The sequence below is a fragment of the Aquarana catesbeiana genome, linkage group LG10, assembly GCF_042186555.1.
Source record: "Aquarana catesbeiana isolate 2022-GZ linkage group LG10, ASM4218655v1, whole genome shotgun sequence".
In the NCBI taxonomy this organism is placed as follows: Eukaryota; Metazoa; Chordata; class Amphibia; order Anura; family Ranidae; genus Aquarana; species Aquarana catesbeiana.
Window position 1 is genome coordinate 105,684,303 of NC_133333.1, and position 17,030 is coordinate 105,701,332.

The 17,030-nt window shown below is 44.5% G+C and overlaps 1 protein-coding gene across 4 annotated transcripts in view; it reads left to right on the forward strand.

Moving 5' to 3' along the window:
• Positions 1–17,030, forward strand: part of LOC141110788 (uncharacterized) — a 117,847-nt gene that overhangs the window by 18,098 nt on the left and 82,719 nt on the right. For all 4 annotated transcript variants that reach the window (XM_073602408.1, XM_073602407.1, XM_073602409.1 and 1 more), the window contains 2 exons: positions 487–542; positions 8,761–8,895. In XM_073602408.1, coding sequence (XP_073458509.1) covers positions 496–542; positions 8,761–8,895 — 182 coding nt within the window. In that variant the 5' untranslated portion in view covers positions 487–495. The remainder of the gene's footprint in view (positions 1–486; positions 543–8,760; positions 8,896–17,030) is intronic.

The window sequence follows — 17,030 nt, forward strand, 5'->3', positions numbered from 1 at the left end:
TGTTTCCAGTGCAAGGATCTCTACAACCCCAAAAAGTATTGTGTATGACTATCCTTTGCATGGAGACAATTATATCCATATGCTTAACACATAGGTTGCTTGACCCTTGTCCAAGTATCTTGCAACCTTACAGATTAAAGTATCCATATACTCAAGATTTACTTACAAGGTTCTATCCTGGTGCTTCTTCATCCTTTCTTCTGTTCTTCTACCCTCCATCCCTCAAAGTATTTCTCCTTTTTTTATTTTATGAGCAAGTAAAATCATGTTTTTTTTTGCAGTTTTTGGAGTTAACTGTATATGACACAGAGATATTTTTTTTTATATGCAAGATGTACACAAAATCCTACGGTGAATTAGCAATACACAGTGGATGAATATAATGCTGCTAAATTATTCAGTTAAATCTCAAATTACTAGATTTCCTTCACTCACTTACCATGTTCAGTTTTACAATATTTTTTCCTTTGTTCTTTAATTTTACAGAATTAGCTAATGGCATCAAGCAAAACTGTTGGGACCTGGGCAGATCTTCAAGAAAGGTAGGTGTATAAATAAAGTATAACTCCAAAGTTTGTTAATAGAGTTTTTTGAAACCTGAGTTTCCATCCATTTCTCAATTAATGGATGGCCAGTCCGTGAATCTGAGGCATAAAATTATGTGTCCATAATGTCTGTAACAGAAATCAATCAGTCCATGAAAAGAGATTACAAGACTGTTTAAATAATTTGTGGTCAGGATCAGCAATATCAGCCTTACCATGGTGACAGCCCTGTAAGACATTCCCATATTTGTTACTCTGTCTGTTACATAGAAACCAGTAGGAATGCTAGGGAAGGGGCTGCTAAAAGCTGACCATATTCCTGCCCTCCTCATCACTATTACTCTCTGTTGGATTATTGAAAGTCTAAATGAATGCCAAAATTTCCACAAAACCCCATGGACTGAAGGGCAGAATGTTGGACTCCAGTCACTAGGAAAACAGCAAATGAATCAGTGCAGTTATTGATGTTGGTGATGTTTGTGTCTCTAGCGCCACCCCGAAGTAGTCGTTGGTTAAATTTTGGGTTCTCCGTTCTGCGCCTCGACTCCAAGAACAGCCTTAGCCCCTCTGACACACCTGGTTAATTAAAATTACTGCAAACATATTTAAGGACACGAGGTAAATACCGTTCTCCTAGCTGTGGATTATCACCAAAAATAGACACACACCTGGTAGTGATAAACAAGTTGAATATATTAGCACAGTTTAAAACATATGGAAACTTACAACACTGTTAAACCTTGCTACAAATAACTAATACATTAGAAAAGACAACCTTCAATATTTAGCAACTGCAAGTAAAGAAAGGGCAGTAATCTATATGCCCTTAACACAGGCCCTGAGAGGGAGGAGCGAAGACTTGTCAACTTCTCAGCTCCGTCTGTGTCGCAAACACCTTTGAGAGGCAAACACACAACGAAAAGAAAAGGGTTACACAAGTACAGTAAGCACAGTTCTGTAATGTTGCAGGTCCTGAGGTGAAGAATACTAGTGTCTTCTGCTAACAAATAGTGGGGCCCTTGTTTTAAGAGTAGGTTTAAACAAGCTGGCATGGAGCAGTAATCCTACAGAATGTTCCGTTAGGTAGCGGTTTAAAAGGGCAAACTACTAGAGATGGTAGCTCCAAACAAGCATCCAGTGACACTAAAAAGGGATATTGGTGTCTGCATGCAGTGTCAGTATGGTGTCAAGAAGGATGTTGGGTTTACACCCGCTCACCAGTCTTCTGTGCGATGACACAACAATAGTCCCAGGCGCTGGATCAGGCTCCTGATGCTCCTAGCAAAGTTGTAAGGCACTGGATCGCTTGCTGATGGCCAATTGAGATGACTGGTAGTGAAACAAGGTGAACAGGCAGTGGCCGACCCAATACCTGGATGGGTATCTTGATCTCTGAAAGGCGTGGGTCATCTCTGCTGAGTTGAGTGGTGCTGGGCTGCTGAGTAGGGTCCTTGGACTAAATAGTAGTGGACCATGTGGCTGTCTCTACTCCTGGCTCCCCTCAGGTGTCCTCACTCCTCCACTTCCAGGCAACATTCTCCTGGCACTCTCTGGAAAAGCTTGGCTTTCTCCCCCTTTGATGCTGCCAGAGTCTCTCTGTCTCCTCAGTCTCAGTGGTTTTCCTCACACCTGTCACCTCACCACACTCTCTCTCTCCCTCTCTCTCTCTCTCTCTTCAGACCGCTCTCCTTATTATGCTCACAGACTCTTTTTTTCTGGGCTTCAGGATATCCCTTCTCCTCTGTAGGGGCACACAGTCCATGGTGTCAGCGTGTGTCTCTCTCCTCTCTCTGGCACCTCAGTTTCTTCCCCTCACACACTCCTCCTCTTCTCACTGTTAAGTGTCCCAGCAAAGGACTGTTTGAGCCTTGGTATCTCCCTCTCTTTTAAGCAATCTCCTTTGCTCTGTCTCCTGTCAGCACTCTCTCTCCATTTTACCTCAGTACTTCCCTCTCTTCTGTCCCCTCAGCACTTCCTGAAACTCCCCTTTTTTCCCAGTGTTCTCTCTCTCTCTCTGTTTTCTGCAAGGACCAGTCAGCAGCTCTCTGTTTCCAACTTGTGGCCAAAAGGAGAAATTGCATTACAACATACCTGCTACATTTCTATAAAAGTCCTTTCCTTGGTCAGCACAGGGGAAGTGATGCTTTCAATCTTCTTCTGCCAGTGTTGTCTTTACTAAAGCCTAATACACACCAGGAGTTTTTTTTTCGTTCAACCCTTCTGGGTTGAACGAATAAAACTGACAGCTCAGAAGGAGCTGCTGTACTAACAATCTGATATTAATACAGTGATCTCCTCTGCTTGCTATTGTGTTCTGACAGGGGGACGGCCCCCCTGCCAGAACTCTCTATTGGCTGTGAGTGCTGATTGGGAGCCTGTCTGCAGACCTTTTTCAGTCATGACCCGATCGGCCGGCTTCTGTTGGACCGACTCCAGTACACACAGGCCGAATATCAAGTGATTTCTATTAAACCAGCCAATACCACCCTAAAAGTCCCATAATCCATCTGATTAGCAAGTATGGGAGGGTGGCTGTGATCCTACATACAGTGGGACCATGTATAATGAACATAGACACCCTGTAACAAGGAAATCAGATCAAAGCTGCGAAAAATAACTTTTTAAGCTAAGAAAACATACTTGAATAAACTTTTTATTATTTTAAACCAGAGTTAAGTGTCACTTTAATGCTTTCATGATGCTAAACTCTGGTTTTGTCAGGGCTGGGCTCAGCCCTTCTTTCTCTGAGCTGGCCACTCAGCTGTCAGCTAATTGCCAGCTGGAGAAGTTGATCACGTTTGCCATCCTCATTGACTCCAGACTCACAGAAAGACTTTTTTAATGAGTGCTTGTGGAGGCCTCCTGTACATTTGCCTCTGAGCTTTGCAGTCCCACCCATGCCTCCCTCACCTCCCATGCCTCCTGGTACCGAGTCGGTCAGTGAAGATGAACCCAAGCACTTGGGCTTCACATGTCTCTCTGTGAATGAGAGAATCTTTAGGAGGAGGGAGAGATTGTGCCTTTATTGTGGCCTGGTCACTTTTTGAAGTCTTGTCCTACCCGTCCAGGGAACGCCCGAACCTTGAGGTCCTGTCACAGACAGACCTTAGGTGGCGTTGTTTTGTCCCCAGTTATCCAGAAGGATAAGCCCCTGGTTTCGGTCACTCTTTCTTGGGCTGAGTCATCCATCGAGATACAGGCTCTAATTGACTCTGGGGCTGCAGGCCTTTTCAGTGATGCTGCCTTTGTAACAAAGCACTCTATTCCACTGCAGCTGCGTGACACGTCACTTGCCATTGAGGCTCTTGACAGGAGACCTCTGCAGCCTGCCCATGTGATTCATGAGATGGTTCCATTGTCCATGGCCATAGGGGCTCTTCACCATGAGATAATCCAATTCCAAGTTATTTCCTCACCTAAGTTTCCGCTGGTTATTGGTTATCCTGGGTTACAGAAGCACAACCCCTCTTTTGATTAGCTCCGTACTGAGGTTCTCTCCTGGTTGCCACAATGCAGTAAGAAATGCTTCAAGAAGGTAGCCAAGGCCCTGTGCACCTCTTCACTCTCCTCCCTGCCAGAGGAGTACTGCGATTTTAGCGATGTCTTTGACAAAGGTCAAGCTGGTAGTTTGCCTCCACACCGGCCGTATGATTGCACAATTGACCTTCAACCTGGTGCCAAAGCCCCTCGTGGCTGTGTTTACTCTTTATGCGTCTTGGAGGATAAGGCCATGGAGGAGTATGTTGCAGACACACTTTCTTGAGGTTTCATCCTCAAATCCTCATCCCCTGCTGGTGCTTTTTTCTTCTTCGTGAAGAAGAAGAGTGGTGAACTGAGACCTTGTATTGATTATAGTGGTCTCAATTGTTTCACGATTAAGAATGCCTATCCAATTCCGTTGATTACGGAGTTATTTGACCGCCTCAAGAGAGTGATGGTTTTCACGAACCTTGATTTTAGAGGGGCATACAATCTCATGAGGATCAAGGAGGGCAACGATTGGAAAACTGCGTTTAATACCAGAACAGGCCATTATGAGTACCTCATAATGCCTTTTGGCCTTTGTAACACCCCGGCAGTTTTCCAGGAATTCATTAACGATGTCCTCCGATATTTGTTGTAGTTTTGTGTGGTGGTTTATCTCGATGATATCCTCATATTTTCCAAGTCCCTGCAGAGCCACCACACAGATGTCTGTTGTGTGCTTCAGAAACTAAGAAAACAATCTTTATTGTAAATTGGAGAAGTGCGTTTTCCATCGTGAACAGGTTAAATTCCTGGGTTATGTCATTATCACTGCTGGTTTTTCGATGGACCCAGAGAACCTTTCAGCAGTCCTACAGTGGCCACTACCCATGGGTTTACGTCCTCTGCAGCACTTCCTGGGCTTTGCCAACTATTATTGGAAGTTTATTCATAACTTCTCTCTGGTCAAGCCCCTGACTGATATGACCAGAAAGGACGGTAACCCACAGAGATGACATCTCCTCGAAGGTACCACTGTGTCGGTTCTCATTCTTACTGACCATAAGAATCTCACATTCTTCTCTGAGGCTAAATGCCTCTCTCCCAGAAGGGCACGATGGGCTCTTTTCTTGTCAAGTTTCAATTACATTGTCTCATTCTTACCTGGGAATAAGAATGTAAGGGCTGACGCCTTGTCAGAACAATTTTCGTCCACTACCAAGTTGGAGTTGAACCTTGTGACTGCTACTTTGTCCCAGAGAACCTCCGTTCTGCCGTGCTCCAGACTTACCATTCTCCCAAGGCTGCTGGCCACCTTGGAAGGAATCAAATCTTTTGGGCCATTTCCCAACAATTCTGGTGGCCTAGTCTACGTCCTGATGTAACTGCCTTCGTAGCTGCCTGTTCTGTGTGTGCTCAGAGTAAGACTCCACAACACCTTCCAGTGGGCCTCCTACAACCCATACCCAATGGAGAGAGGCCCTGGACCCACCTGTCCATGGATTTCATTGTGGAGTTACCCAACTCCCAGGGCAACACAGCTATGCTTATGGTGGTTGACTGGTTCTCAAAGATGTGTCATTGTATTCCATTTAAGACGTTGCCCACTTCTAAGGAACTGGCTTCCATTTTTGCTTGGGAGATCTTTCGCTTACATGGGCTACCCAAGGTGATTGTCTCGGACAGGGGTAGTCAGTTTGTGTCCCGGTTCTGGCGAGTCTTTTGTGCACAGTTGGGAATTCAGCTTGCTTTCTCCTCTGCGTATCACCCGCAGTCTAATTGGGGCGCAGAATGAGCCAATCAGTCCTTGGAGCAATTCCTACATTGCTATATTTCTGACCATCATAACAACTGGTCAGACCTATTACCGTGGGCAGAGCTTACTCACAACAGTGCCTTGAATTCTGCTTCCCGATTGTCCCACGATGGGCTCTTTTCTTGTCAAGTTTCAATTACATTGTCTCATTCTTACCCGGGAATAAGAATGTAAGGGCTGGCGCCTTGTCACAACAATTTTCCTCCACTACCAAGTTGGAGTCGGTTCCGGTTCCTGTGATTCCTCCTGATTGTATTCTGTCTACGGTTCGCACCAGTCTCACTTCTCCTTTGAGTAACAAAATTCTTGCTGCTCAGATCCATGCTCTTCCTGAGAAACCTTGTGACCACTACTTTGTCCCAGAGAGCCTCCGTTCTGCTGTTCTCCAGACTTACCATTCTTCCAAGGTTGCTGGCCATCCTGGGAGGAATCAACTCTTTTGGGCCACTTCCCAACAATTCTGGTGGCCTAGTCTATGTGCTGATGTAACTGCCTTCGTAGCCGCCTGTTCCATGTGTGCTCGGAGTAAGACTCCACAACACCTTCCAGTGGGCCTCCTACAACCCATACCCAATGGAGAGAGGCCCTGGACCCACCTGTATTATGGATTTTATTGTGGAGTTACCCAACTCCCAGGGCATCACAGTTATCCTTATGGTGGTTAACCGGTTCTTAAAGATGTGTCATTGTATTCCACTTAAGAAGTTGCCCACTTCTAAGGATCTGGCTTCCATTTTTGCTCGGGAGATCTTTCGTTTACATGGGCTACCCAAGGTGATTGTCTTGGACAGGGGTAGTCAGTTTGTGTCCCGGTTCTGGCGAGCCTTTTGTGCACAGTTGGGAATTCAGCTTGCTTTCTCCTCTGCGTATCACCTGCAGTCTAATGGGCCGCAGAACGAGCCAATCAGTCCTTGGAGCAATTCCTACATTGCTATATTTCTGACATCATAACAACTGGTTAGACCTTTTACCGTGGGCAGAGCTTGCTCACAACAATGCCTTGAATTCTGCTTCCCGATTGTCCCCGGTTATGGTGAATTATGGTTTCCAACCTTCCATGTTGCCTGACTCGTTTGTTCTGAAGAATATTCCTGCATTAGAGGAGCATCTCCGTGGTCTTCGTTCCACTTGGGCACAAGTCTAGGAGGCTTTGTGACATGCTAATGATAGGTACAGACTCCATGCTGACTGCAGACGCCTGCCTGCACCTTCCTACCAGGTTGGGGACAGGGTCTGGCTGTCATCTCGCAACCTCTGACTTCGTGTTCCCTCACTGAAATTCACTGAAAGTGGCTTACGCATTAGACCTTCCTTCTAATATGTGTATTTCGAATGTATTTCATGTCTCCCTATTAAAACCTTAGGTCTGCAACCGCTTTACCACCTCTTGGTGCCACGTCCTCACCCTGTACAGATTGAGAACCATGAGGAGTATGAAGTACAGTCCATTGTTGACTAGGTTCCATGGGCACATACAGTACCTGGTGCATTGGAAAGGGTATGGTCCGGAGGAAAGCTCTTGGGTCTCATCCTCGGACGTACATGCCCCTGTCCTTCTCCATGATTTCCATAGATGTTTTCCCCTCAAGCCTGGCGGTCCTCCGAGGGAGAGGGGTCGTTGAGGAGGGGGTACTGTCAGGGCTGGACTCAGCCCTTCCTTCTCTGAGCTGGCCGCTCAGCTGTCGGCTAATTGCCAGCTCCTATCTCTCCACAGTTACTCAGCTGTTGCTGATATCCTGCTCGTCAGTCCTGCCTACTTAAGCCGTCCAGTCCAGAGGAGCTCTGCCTTCACCTTCAACATCATAGAGATGCTCTTCTGCATTCCTGTTAAAAGACTTGCTTGACTGACATCCCTTCTGGCTCCAGATCCTGCTTGCTGTTTTACTATGCTCATCTCCAGCTCCCTGACGTTTGGCTTGTCTATCTGTTCCAGTTCCTGAACCCTGGCTCTGTTTTGACTACGCTTGTTCTATTTACTTTTATTATTAAACAAGTGTGATTTAACTGTACTTTTGTCTGTCTGATTTCATGGTTTCTGACAGGTTTAAAAAGAAAAAAATGCTCTTAAAATATGCATTTTAACTCAAAAAATACTTTCTATTATTCACAACCACTTCCAAATCTCTCTTCTTTTTTTTTTTTTTTTTTTTTTTCTTTTGCTGCCGTGACATCCAACTTCCTGTTAGGGGGGGGCTACATTTGCTGAGGCCAAGGGTGAGAATGAAATGGAAGGGACACATTTTGTACATTTTGTACAAATATAAAAGAATAACTACAGCAGCTTTAATAATGGAACTGCACGGGAAAGCACATTTACTAACCATATTCGTATTTTATATATATATATATATATATATATATATATATATATATATATATAGAGAGAGAGAGAGAGAGAGAGAGAGAATGAATCCTCAATTAGGACGGAAACTGCACTGCAAAAGCAATGATTTGCAATGGCACATGGCCACCAGCCATAGGTACACTTTCCGTTAGGAGTAATGATAAATTAAAATATATTTTTGCTAAGTTTTTTTTCAGATTTGGGTGGAATAGGAAATAGTTAGAATCCTTGACTTTTTTTTTTTTGCTGTCCATGGCCTCGTGTCCTCGTCAGGACAGGAAGCGAGTGAAAATCAGAAACACAATGGCACAAAAATAGTTATAGATGAGAGAAGGGTAGAATGTCCATTACATTTTATTGCTCTTTTGGTTCCCATTGGAAATTCCTCCTCACCCAGGACATTGTCCCCAGAAGAGAAAGTTTTATGTTTTTCACAAGTTCAGTGTAGGCTTCAAAAAACTCCTTCTCTTTGTGGCTGAGTGAACTTAGAGACAAGGAAATATGTTAAAGCTTTTCAAGTGTCCCTGATAAACTGCTACTATAAAACACAATGAAAAGAAAAGGAAAAAAAAATGTTTTTGTTCTCACAGCTTAACTCGTGTGCGGCAACAATATGGCCTTCTGCCACGAGCGGGTTGGGATGACCTGATTGCAATGGTCTCCTATGAAAAAGCTATTTCAGCAAAGCAGAGAAATAAAAACCCGGCCAGACCATTCCTGCCAAGGTAAAAATTCATTATTGCTTTATGTTTTGAAAACATTTACACGCTATTCAATTATTCAATTCAAAATGTAAATAATGCAAAGGATTTAGTAACCTTTAACTGTATTTTAATTAATTCTGGGATTTTTTTTTGGAGGGGGGATCTAAAAATGTATTTATTATTCCTTACATGATCTATGTTTTCTAAATGCAATCGATCAATCTATATGTACAATCTGGTATATATCATTTGTACACTGTATAATATTGTATATAGAGTTGGGAGAACAGTTCTGGTCGAGCATGAGTTCGGGATGAACATTGGCTGTTCGCCCGTTCAATGAACACCCAAATTATCGGGGAGATCGACTGTTTGTTCAGCCCCCCAAACGACCACATACACTGCGTCACTGCACAGTGCATTGGAAGCCCTGATTGACTGAAGAAATGACAGCTTTGCCCAATCATGGCACAGAGCACTGTCAGAGCCATGATTGGAGAAAGTAATGGTGACTCTATCCAATAATGGCTCATTGCTCATATGCTATGTACACACAATAGGATTTTCCGACAACAAAACCGTTGATCTTTTTCCAAAGGATGTTGGCTCAAACTTGTCTTGCATACACATGGTCACATAAATGTTGTTGGAAATTCCGAACGTCAAGAACGCAGTGACGTACAACACGTACAACGAGCCAAGAAAAATGAAGTTCAATAGCCAGTGTGGCTCTTCTGCTTGATTCCGAGCATGAATGGACTTTTGTGCGTCGGAATTGTGTACACATGCTCGGAATTTCCGACAACAAGTCTTGTTGTCTGAAAATTTGAGAACCTGCTCTCAAACATTTGCTCTTAAAAATTCCAACAACAAATGTTCTATGGAGCCTACACAGGCTCACATCCAACCTTTGTTGTCGGAAAATCCTATTGTGTGTACGGCCCATTAGTCTCGCACCACACTATAATAAAATTCTCTCTATAGCTACCATTTGTGTGTGATATTGGCATGGAGTGAGATATAACAGGGCTCTATTCAGTGCTACTAGCGAGTTATGCCCCGTACACACAATTGAACATTCCGACAACAAAATCCATGGATTTTTTCCAACGGATGTTGGCTCAAACTTGTCTTGCATACACAAGGTCACACAAATTTTGACGGAAATTCCGAACATCAAGAACGCGATGATGTACAACACGTACGACGAGCCAAGAAAAAGCAAGTTCAATAGCCAGTGCTGCTCTTCTGCTTGATTCCGAGCATGCATGGAACTTTGTGCGTCGGAATTGTGTACAAACAATTGGAATTTACGACAACGGATTTTGTTGTCGGAAAATTTGAGATCCAGATCTCAAATTTTGTGTGACGGAAAAAGGAAATTGGAAAATGTCCGATGGAGCCTACACACGATCGGAATTTCCGACAGCAAGCTCCCATAGATCATTTTCCATTGGAAATTCCTATCGTGCGTACGGGGCATTAGTGCGCTATAGTGTGCTATTGTGCTTCTATTGTCAGTGTAGAATATCAGTTTAGTGTGAATCTAGTGATAGTTGGGTGTGAGTGTAATGTGACCATTTATTTTTTAATTAGTGTCAGTTTTTGTAAGTATAGTGTGACCATTCATTATTACTTTAGTGTCAGTTTTGAGTGTAGTGTGACCATTTATTTTTACTTTAGTGTCAGTTTAATTTGTCAGGGCAGGTTTCCCACAGTATACAGTATATCAGTGCATTACTGCACATTTAACACAGTATATATCTGTGCTTTGCTGCATGTTACACGCCGTATATATCAGTGCGTTACTGTACGTTTAACTCAGTATATATCAGTGCATTTATGCACATTTAACGCAGTATATATCCGTTCGTTACTGCGCGTTTAACGCAGTATATATCTGTGCATTACTGCACGTTTAATGCAGTATATTTGAGCACATTACTGCATGTTTAACGCAGTATATATCAGTGCATTACTGCACGTTTAACATCTTATATTTGAGTGTGTTACTGCACGTTTAACGCAGTATATTTGCGTATGTTACTGCACTTTTAACGCAGTATATATCAGTGCATTACTACACGTTTAACGCAGTACATATGAGTGTGTTACTGTATGTTTGATGCAGTATATTATAGTGCGTTACTACACGTTTAACGCAGTAAATTTGGGTGCGTTACTGTACATTTCACACATTAAATATTAGTGCATTACTGTACATTTAACGCAGTATATTTGAGTGTGTTACTGCACTATTAATGCAGAATATTTCAGTGCGTTGATATATACTGTGTTAAACGTACAGTAATGCACTCAAATACACTACGTTAAATGTGCAGCCCTGCAGTTATATATACTGCGCTAAACATATAGTAACACACTCAAATATACTGTGTTAAACGTGTAGAAGCGCACTAGTATATACTGCGTTAAACGTGCAGTAACACACTCAGTGTGTTGCTAGTGTGTTACTACACGTTTAACACAGTATATTTGAGTGCGTTACTGTACATTTAACGCAGTGTATATCAGTGTGGTACTGCACGTTTAATGTAGTACATTTGAGCGCATTGCTGTACATTTAACACAGCATATATCTCTGCATTACTATACATTTAACACAGTATATTTCAGTGTGTCAGTGCAGTTTTAGTGCAGTACATTGTAGTGTGTCAGTGGAGTGTGTCCGTGGAATGAGTACACAAGTTAAAGTGCATCCATGTACACATTTTCACATCTTTATTACATTTTGTTAATAAATAGCCCCCCATCATGTCTGGGAGGCCAAGAAAGAGAGGCAGACATTCCTATGGCACTGTGAGGGGGCCAGCAGCACATGTGTTCACAGGCAAAGGTGGATGTTGTCTGTCCTCAGGCATGGCAACATTTCCTCTGCTTAGTGATGTTTCCTGTACCATCCAGCCACAGCATGCTTACTAAACCATTATCATCCTCCTCATCCTCCCTCACCCAAGCAGAGACTAGTGCGCAGTCCACTGCAACTGCCAGAATGGCTTATTCTGCCTCCTTGTCCACAGCTACTCCTGTAATAGCCCCAGCATCAGGCATGGAGGAGTCAGCTGAGTTATTTGAACACAGCATCAGCCACTTGCTCCTTGTAAATGCACAGCCATTACTTGATTCAGATGTTGGTTCTGAGGTTGAAAAAGGCAGGAACATGAGCCCACAGAGAGGGGAGAGCACTGGTAAGCAACAAATTGGCAGTCATGTTCCCCCATCCTCAGCGTATTGCCAAGTTGTCTCCAGTGATAATGAGGATGGAGGGGATGATGATGATGATGAAGTCACTAAGGCGACTTGGGTGCTGAATAGAGCAGAGGAGAAAAGTGAGGGTGAGGCACAACCCCAGAGAGGCAGCAATAATGGAAGAGTAGAGAGCAGCCACCCTATTCCACCAGATTGTGAAGCTGTTATCTCCCGGCCCATTTATCACAGCTCAGCTGTTTGAGCCTTTTTTAGCACATGTGCAGCCGATCGCACTATTGCAATTTGCAAACTTTGCATCAAGCACATCAAGCATGGCAAAAACACCAGCCATTTAGGTACCACATGCTTGACAAGGCATTTAATCTCCCACCACTCAGCCCATTGGCAAGAGCACCTGAAAGCCACACAAAAGGGATGAAATTCTGCCCCTCCTCACTCCTCACCTTTAGGCTCGGTTCACATAGGGGCGACCTAGTCGCCTGACAAGTCGCCTCCCGTTCTGTGCTACGGAACCGTTCTAATAGGAGCGACGCAAGTCGCTCCGACTTAGAAAAAGGTTCCTGTACTACTTTGGGGGCGACTTGGGGCGACTTGCATAGACTTCTATACAGAAGTCGTTTTGCAAGTCGCCTCAGAAGTCGTTTGCAGGTCGCCTCGCTGAGGCGACCTGCAAGTCGTGCCGCCCCTGTGTGAACCGGCACTTACGGTCTAACCCCGCTATACCTCATAACCTCTCAGCAGCCTCCACTGACAGGGATAATGGTATAGTGCAGGGTGTCCCAGGTCCTTGCAGCACGTCTGCCAGTAGCACACCACCAGCTGTAGACTACAGCAGGCAAATTTCTCAACCCAATCTGCAGCAAAAAAATAAATACAGTCACTGCCACCCACATGCCCAGTGCCTAAATTCAAGCTTGTCAAAGCTGCTGGCTTTACAACCCCTGCTTTCCATCTGGTGGATTCTGCCCCCTTACATGAATTAGCAGAATGTGCTGTACCACAATGGCAGGTTCCCAATCACTATTTCTTTTCAGGTAAGGCTATTCAAGCTCACTACCATCATGTGAAAGGCAATGTTGTGGCATCTTTGGCCAAGGCAGTCAGCCGCAAGGTCCACGTTACTGCTGACACATGGTCCAGCAAGCATGGCCAGGGACAATATATTTTGTTCACAGCACACTTGGTAACTTTGCTTGCAACTCGGAAGAATGCAGGACAGGGCTTAGTGCTGAAACTTGTTGTGCCACCACATCTCCAAACAGCTAGTGCTGATGATTTGGAATTTGTCGGCTCCAACCCTTCCTCCTCCTCCTCCTCCTCCTCCATGCCCTCCTCTGCTGCATTGCCCCATGAACTACAAGCACCCCCTAAGCGTTCAAGGGGCTATTCAATAAGTCAGGCTGAAAGGTGCCATGCAGGACTTCAGCTAGTCTGTCTAGGGTACAGAAGTCACACCGGAGCAGAGATTCTGGCAGCTCTGCAGGGGCAGGCCCAGAGGTGGTTCACACCATGCCAGCTGGAGCCAGGAATGGTGGTGTGTGATAATAGCACAAACCTCCTGTCCGCCCTTAAACAGGGAAAGTTGACACATGAGCCATGCCTGACACATGTCCTTAATTTGGCGGTGCAGCATTTTTTAAATAGGTACCAACAATTGGAAATGGTACTATTTGTACTAGAATTTAAAAATATGAAAAATAAGTGTGCAAAATGTGACAATGAATTAAAGTGTTTGTTCACCAATACCAGAAGTCTGTCAAGCAAAATAGGTGAGTTGGAAGCTCTGGTGCATGAGGACAACTATGATTAAATTGGTATTGCTGAATCTTGGCTTCATTTTCTCATGACTGGTCTTTTAATATTACTGGCTATGCTCTCTTTTGGAAAAATAGGGTAAAACAGAGGGGTGGTGGTGTCTGTCTCTATGTGAGAAGTGATCTCAAAGCGAGTGTGAAAGAGGACCTATTTGATGGAGAATGTGATGAGTCTGAAGCATTATGGATGGAAATGTACATGGGTTTGCGTACTGCAAAGTTTACCATTGGAGTTTGTTATAGACCTCCCAGTGTTAATGAGGAGGTGGAGACTCAGCTCCTGGCACAGACAGAAAGGGCTGCTGGGATAATAATGGTGGATTTTAACTACCCGGAAATTGACTAATGACACTGCTGGAACAGTTAAAGGGCAAACACTTATCTATGACAAGATCATTTTATGATGCAGTTTATTGAGGCCCCCAACTAGGAATGATGCTCTGCTGGACCTGATGATCTCAAACCATGCAGAGCGTATTACCAATATTCATATAAAAGAACATCTGGGTAGCAGTGACCATAACATGATTTAATTTAATGTTAGCTGTAAGCAACAAACACATACAGGAAATATGAAAACACTGAACTTTAAGAGAGCAAATATTCCAAAGATGAGGGCTGCTCTCCAAGACTTAGACTGGGAGGGTATATTGGCATCAACAAACACAGAACAGAAACAGGAATTCTTCAAAAAGACTGTATACAAACTCACTGCAAAGTATATTCCCATGGGCAATAAGTTTAAAAGGCTAAAAACAATACCTATGTGGCTCATGGCCAAAGTTAAAAAAGCTGTAAATAAGAGAATAGCTTTTAAAAAATATAAAAATGAAGCAATACTATCATCATCCAAATGTTACAAAGAATATAACAGAATGTGTAAAAAGGAAATCAAGGATGCAAAAAAACAAACAACAGATTGCAAAAGAGTGGGTGACTGGGGACAAAGAGAAGGTAAATTTTTAAAATACTTTCTTCAGCTTTCTGTATAAAAAGGAGCATGAGGGAGCCCGTGTCCATAATGGGGGTGGTAGTGACATAGCCCCAAATGATCCACAATGGCTCAAAAGTGATATGGTCCAGAAACATGCAGACAGAATCAAGGTGGATAAAGCACCAGGATCAGTTGGCATCCACCCACGGATCCTAAAAGAATTGAGCTCTGTCCTTTCAAAGCTATTTTTTCAAATTTTTAACCACTTCTGGACCGCCCGCCGTCGTTATACATTGGTACTTTGACATTGAATACCGTTGTTATGGCAAGCAGATGCCATAACCCCAGTATTTTTAAAAACAGCGGGCAGTCTGCTTTCAGATAAAAATGGTCTCTGTTTCAGATTCGATCTTGAGATCACCTTTATCGGTGGTGGGAGAGGTGCTCATCCCCCTCCTGCCGCGTCCCGGTCATCTCTGCCACTTACCGGAGCCGTCGGTAGCACCGTAGATGATCCGATGTTCTCCCCTCAGAGGCATGAAGTCGAATGAGGGAATGATGACCCCCACTCAAGTCCATAACATTGGATGACGGAAGCAACGTTAAACGTTACTTCCGCCCAATGGTCTTAAAGGGGATTTTTTTTTTTATTGGAAAAAAAAGGCATTTTCCAAAACGTCTTTCAGGACAGCACCCGAGAGATCATGGCTCCTCCTCCCACAGGAAACACCTCATCAATTAAGTCTTTAATTGGAGTCCTCCACTTTGCCTCGTCAGTTTTTTGTGTTTCCTCCAGCTGGAGGAACACCTCTGGTGGGAGCCATGATCTCTCAGGTTTTTCACTGGGAGACACAGGTTCTCACCTGTTAGGTCTTTTTTTGGCTAGGAGAGTGAGCCTCCCACTTGCCTCCCAGATGGATGGTCCTGTGGGCTCCCTCTCCCTCTTCCATGCGCGGGGAGAGCCTGTACGTCTGGGGGTGCTGCTTCCAATTTTTGGCCAGACAGGCGGCCGTCCTCCGTTCCCTGCTGGTTGCATTGGAGGAACGAACGTTGGCGGCCGCCATATTTCTGGTGGCAGAGGAGCGCCTCAGCCACGTACTGTAATGGGAGGAGGCAGCACTTCTGGGTCGGCGCGCACGTCATTTCCGAACGCAAAGCGCAGAGGGAGAGGGCAGGGTCACCTGGTGCCTTATTTCCGGTTCCAGGTCAGCGCAGCGGCGTTTTCGAATCTGGAACCGTTCGCTTCACCACACGCCCGCAGACAGCTATGGATAGCGATGCAGCGGATAAGGGGGCAAGCCAAGGCGCCAGAAAGGCTAAGGTAAGGGACTGTGTCCTCTATTACCCTGGGCCGTTTTCTCCGGTGGGGGGGTTACTCACCTTTTCCCACCCCCCCCATTCTTGGGAATATATGTTGCAGTGGCTAGATTTAGTATATCTGCCCTGCAACAGGGGATTAGGTGGTGGTGGTGGCTTGCTGGGCACATGGAAGTGAGATGTTATCTTCCTTAGTGCACCTGGGTGTCTTATTTGGGCTGTATTGCAGCCTTTTAAGTGTGGTTCCATGTCTCTTTTCTGTTTGTCCAGGCCAAAGGTTCTGCCCAACCAGTCAAGAAAAGGTGCCCTGTCTGCAAAGAGAAATTAAGCGATGTTTGGACCAAAACGCTTTGTGCAGAGTGCATTACAAATTTGGTCAGAGAGGAGACTCCATCCGTATGTGGCAATTTGGTTACAACAATAAAGGATGAGCTCTGGGTCACCTTTCAAGCTCTTAGGTCAAACCTAAGAAAGGAACCAGGTCCCTCTAGGGATTCTTCGGTTCCACAGCCATCTTCAGAACCCCAGGGCAGCTCTCAAATAATTTTGGGGGGTCCGATATCCCAGGACACTTCCCAAGGGTCCGTTTCCCTCGCTCCAGATGGTACAGATTCTGAGGAGGAGAAAAATGAATCAGATGCCGCTTCTAAATACAAAATGTCGCTAGAAGAGGTGGGAGGACTCCTGAAAGTAATCCATGCCTCTTTGGGGATAGAAGAGGAAAAGAAGGAACTCTCCCTGCATGACCGCATGTATGCTGGTTTAGGAGATTCAAAAGGCCGTTCTTTTCCAGTCCATTCGGTTATCACTGATATGATTAAAAAAGAGTGGCTGGAACCTGAGAAAAAGCCTTTCTTTTC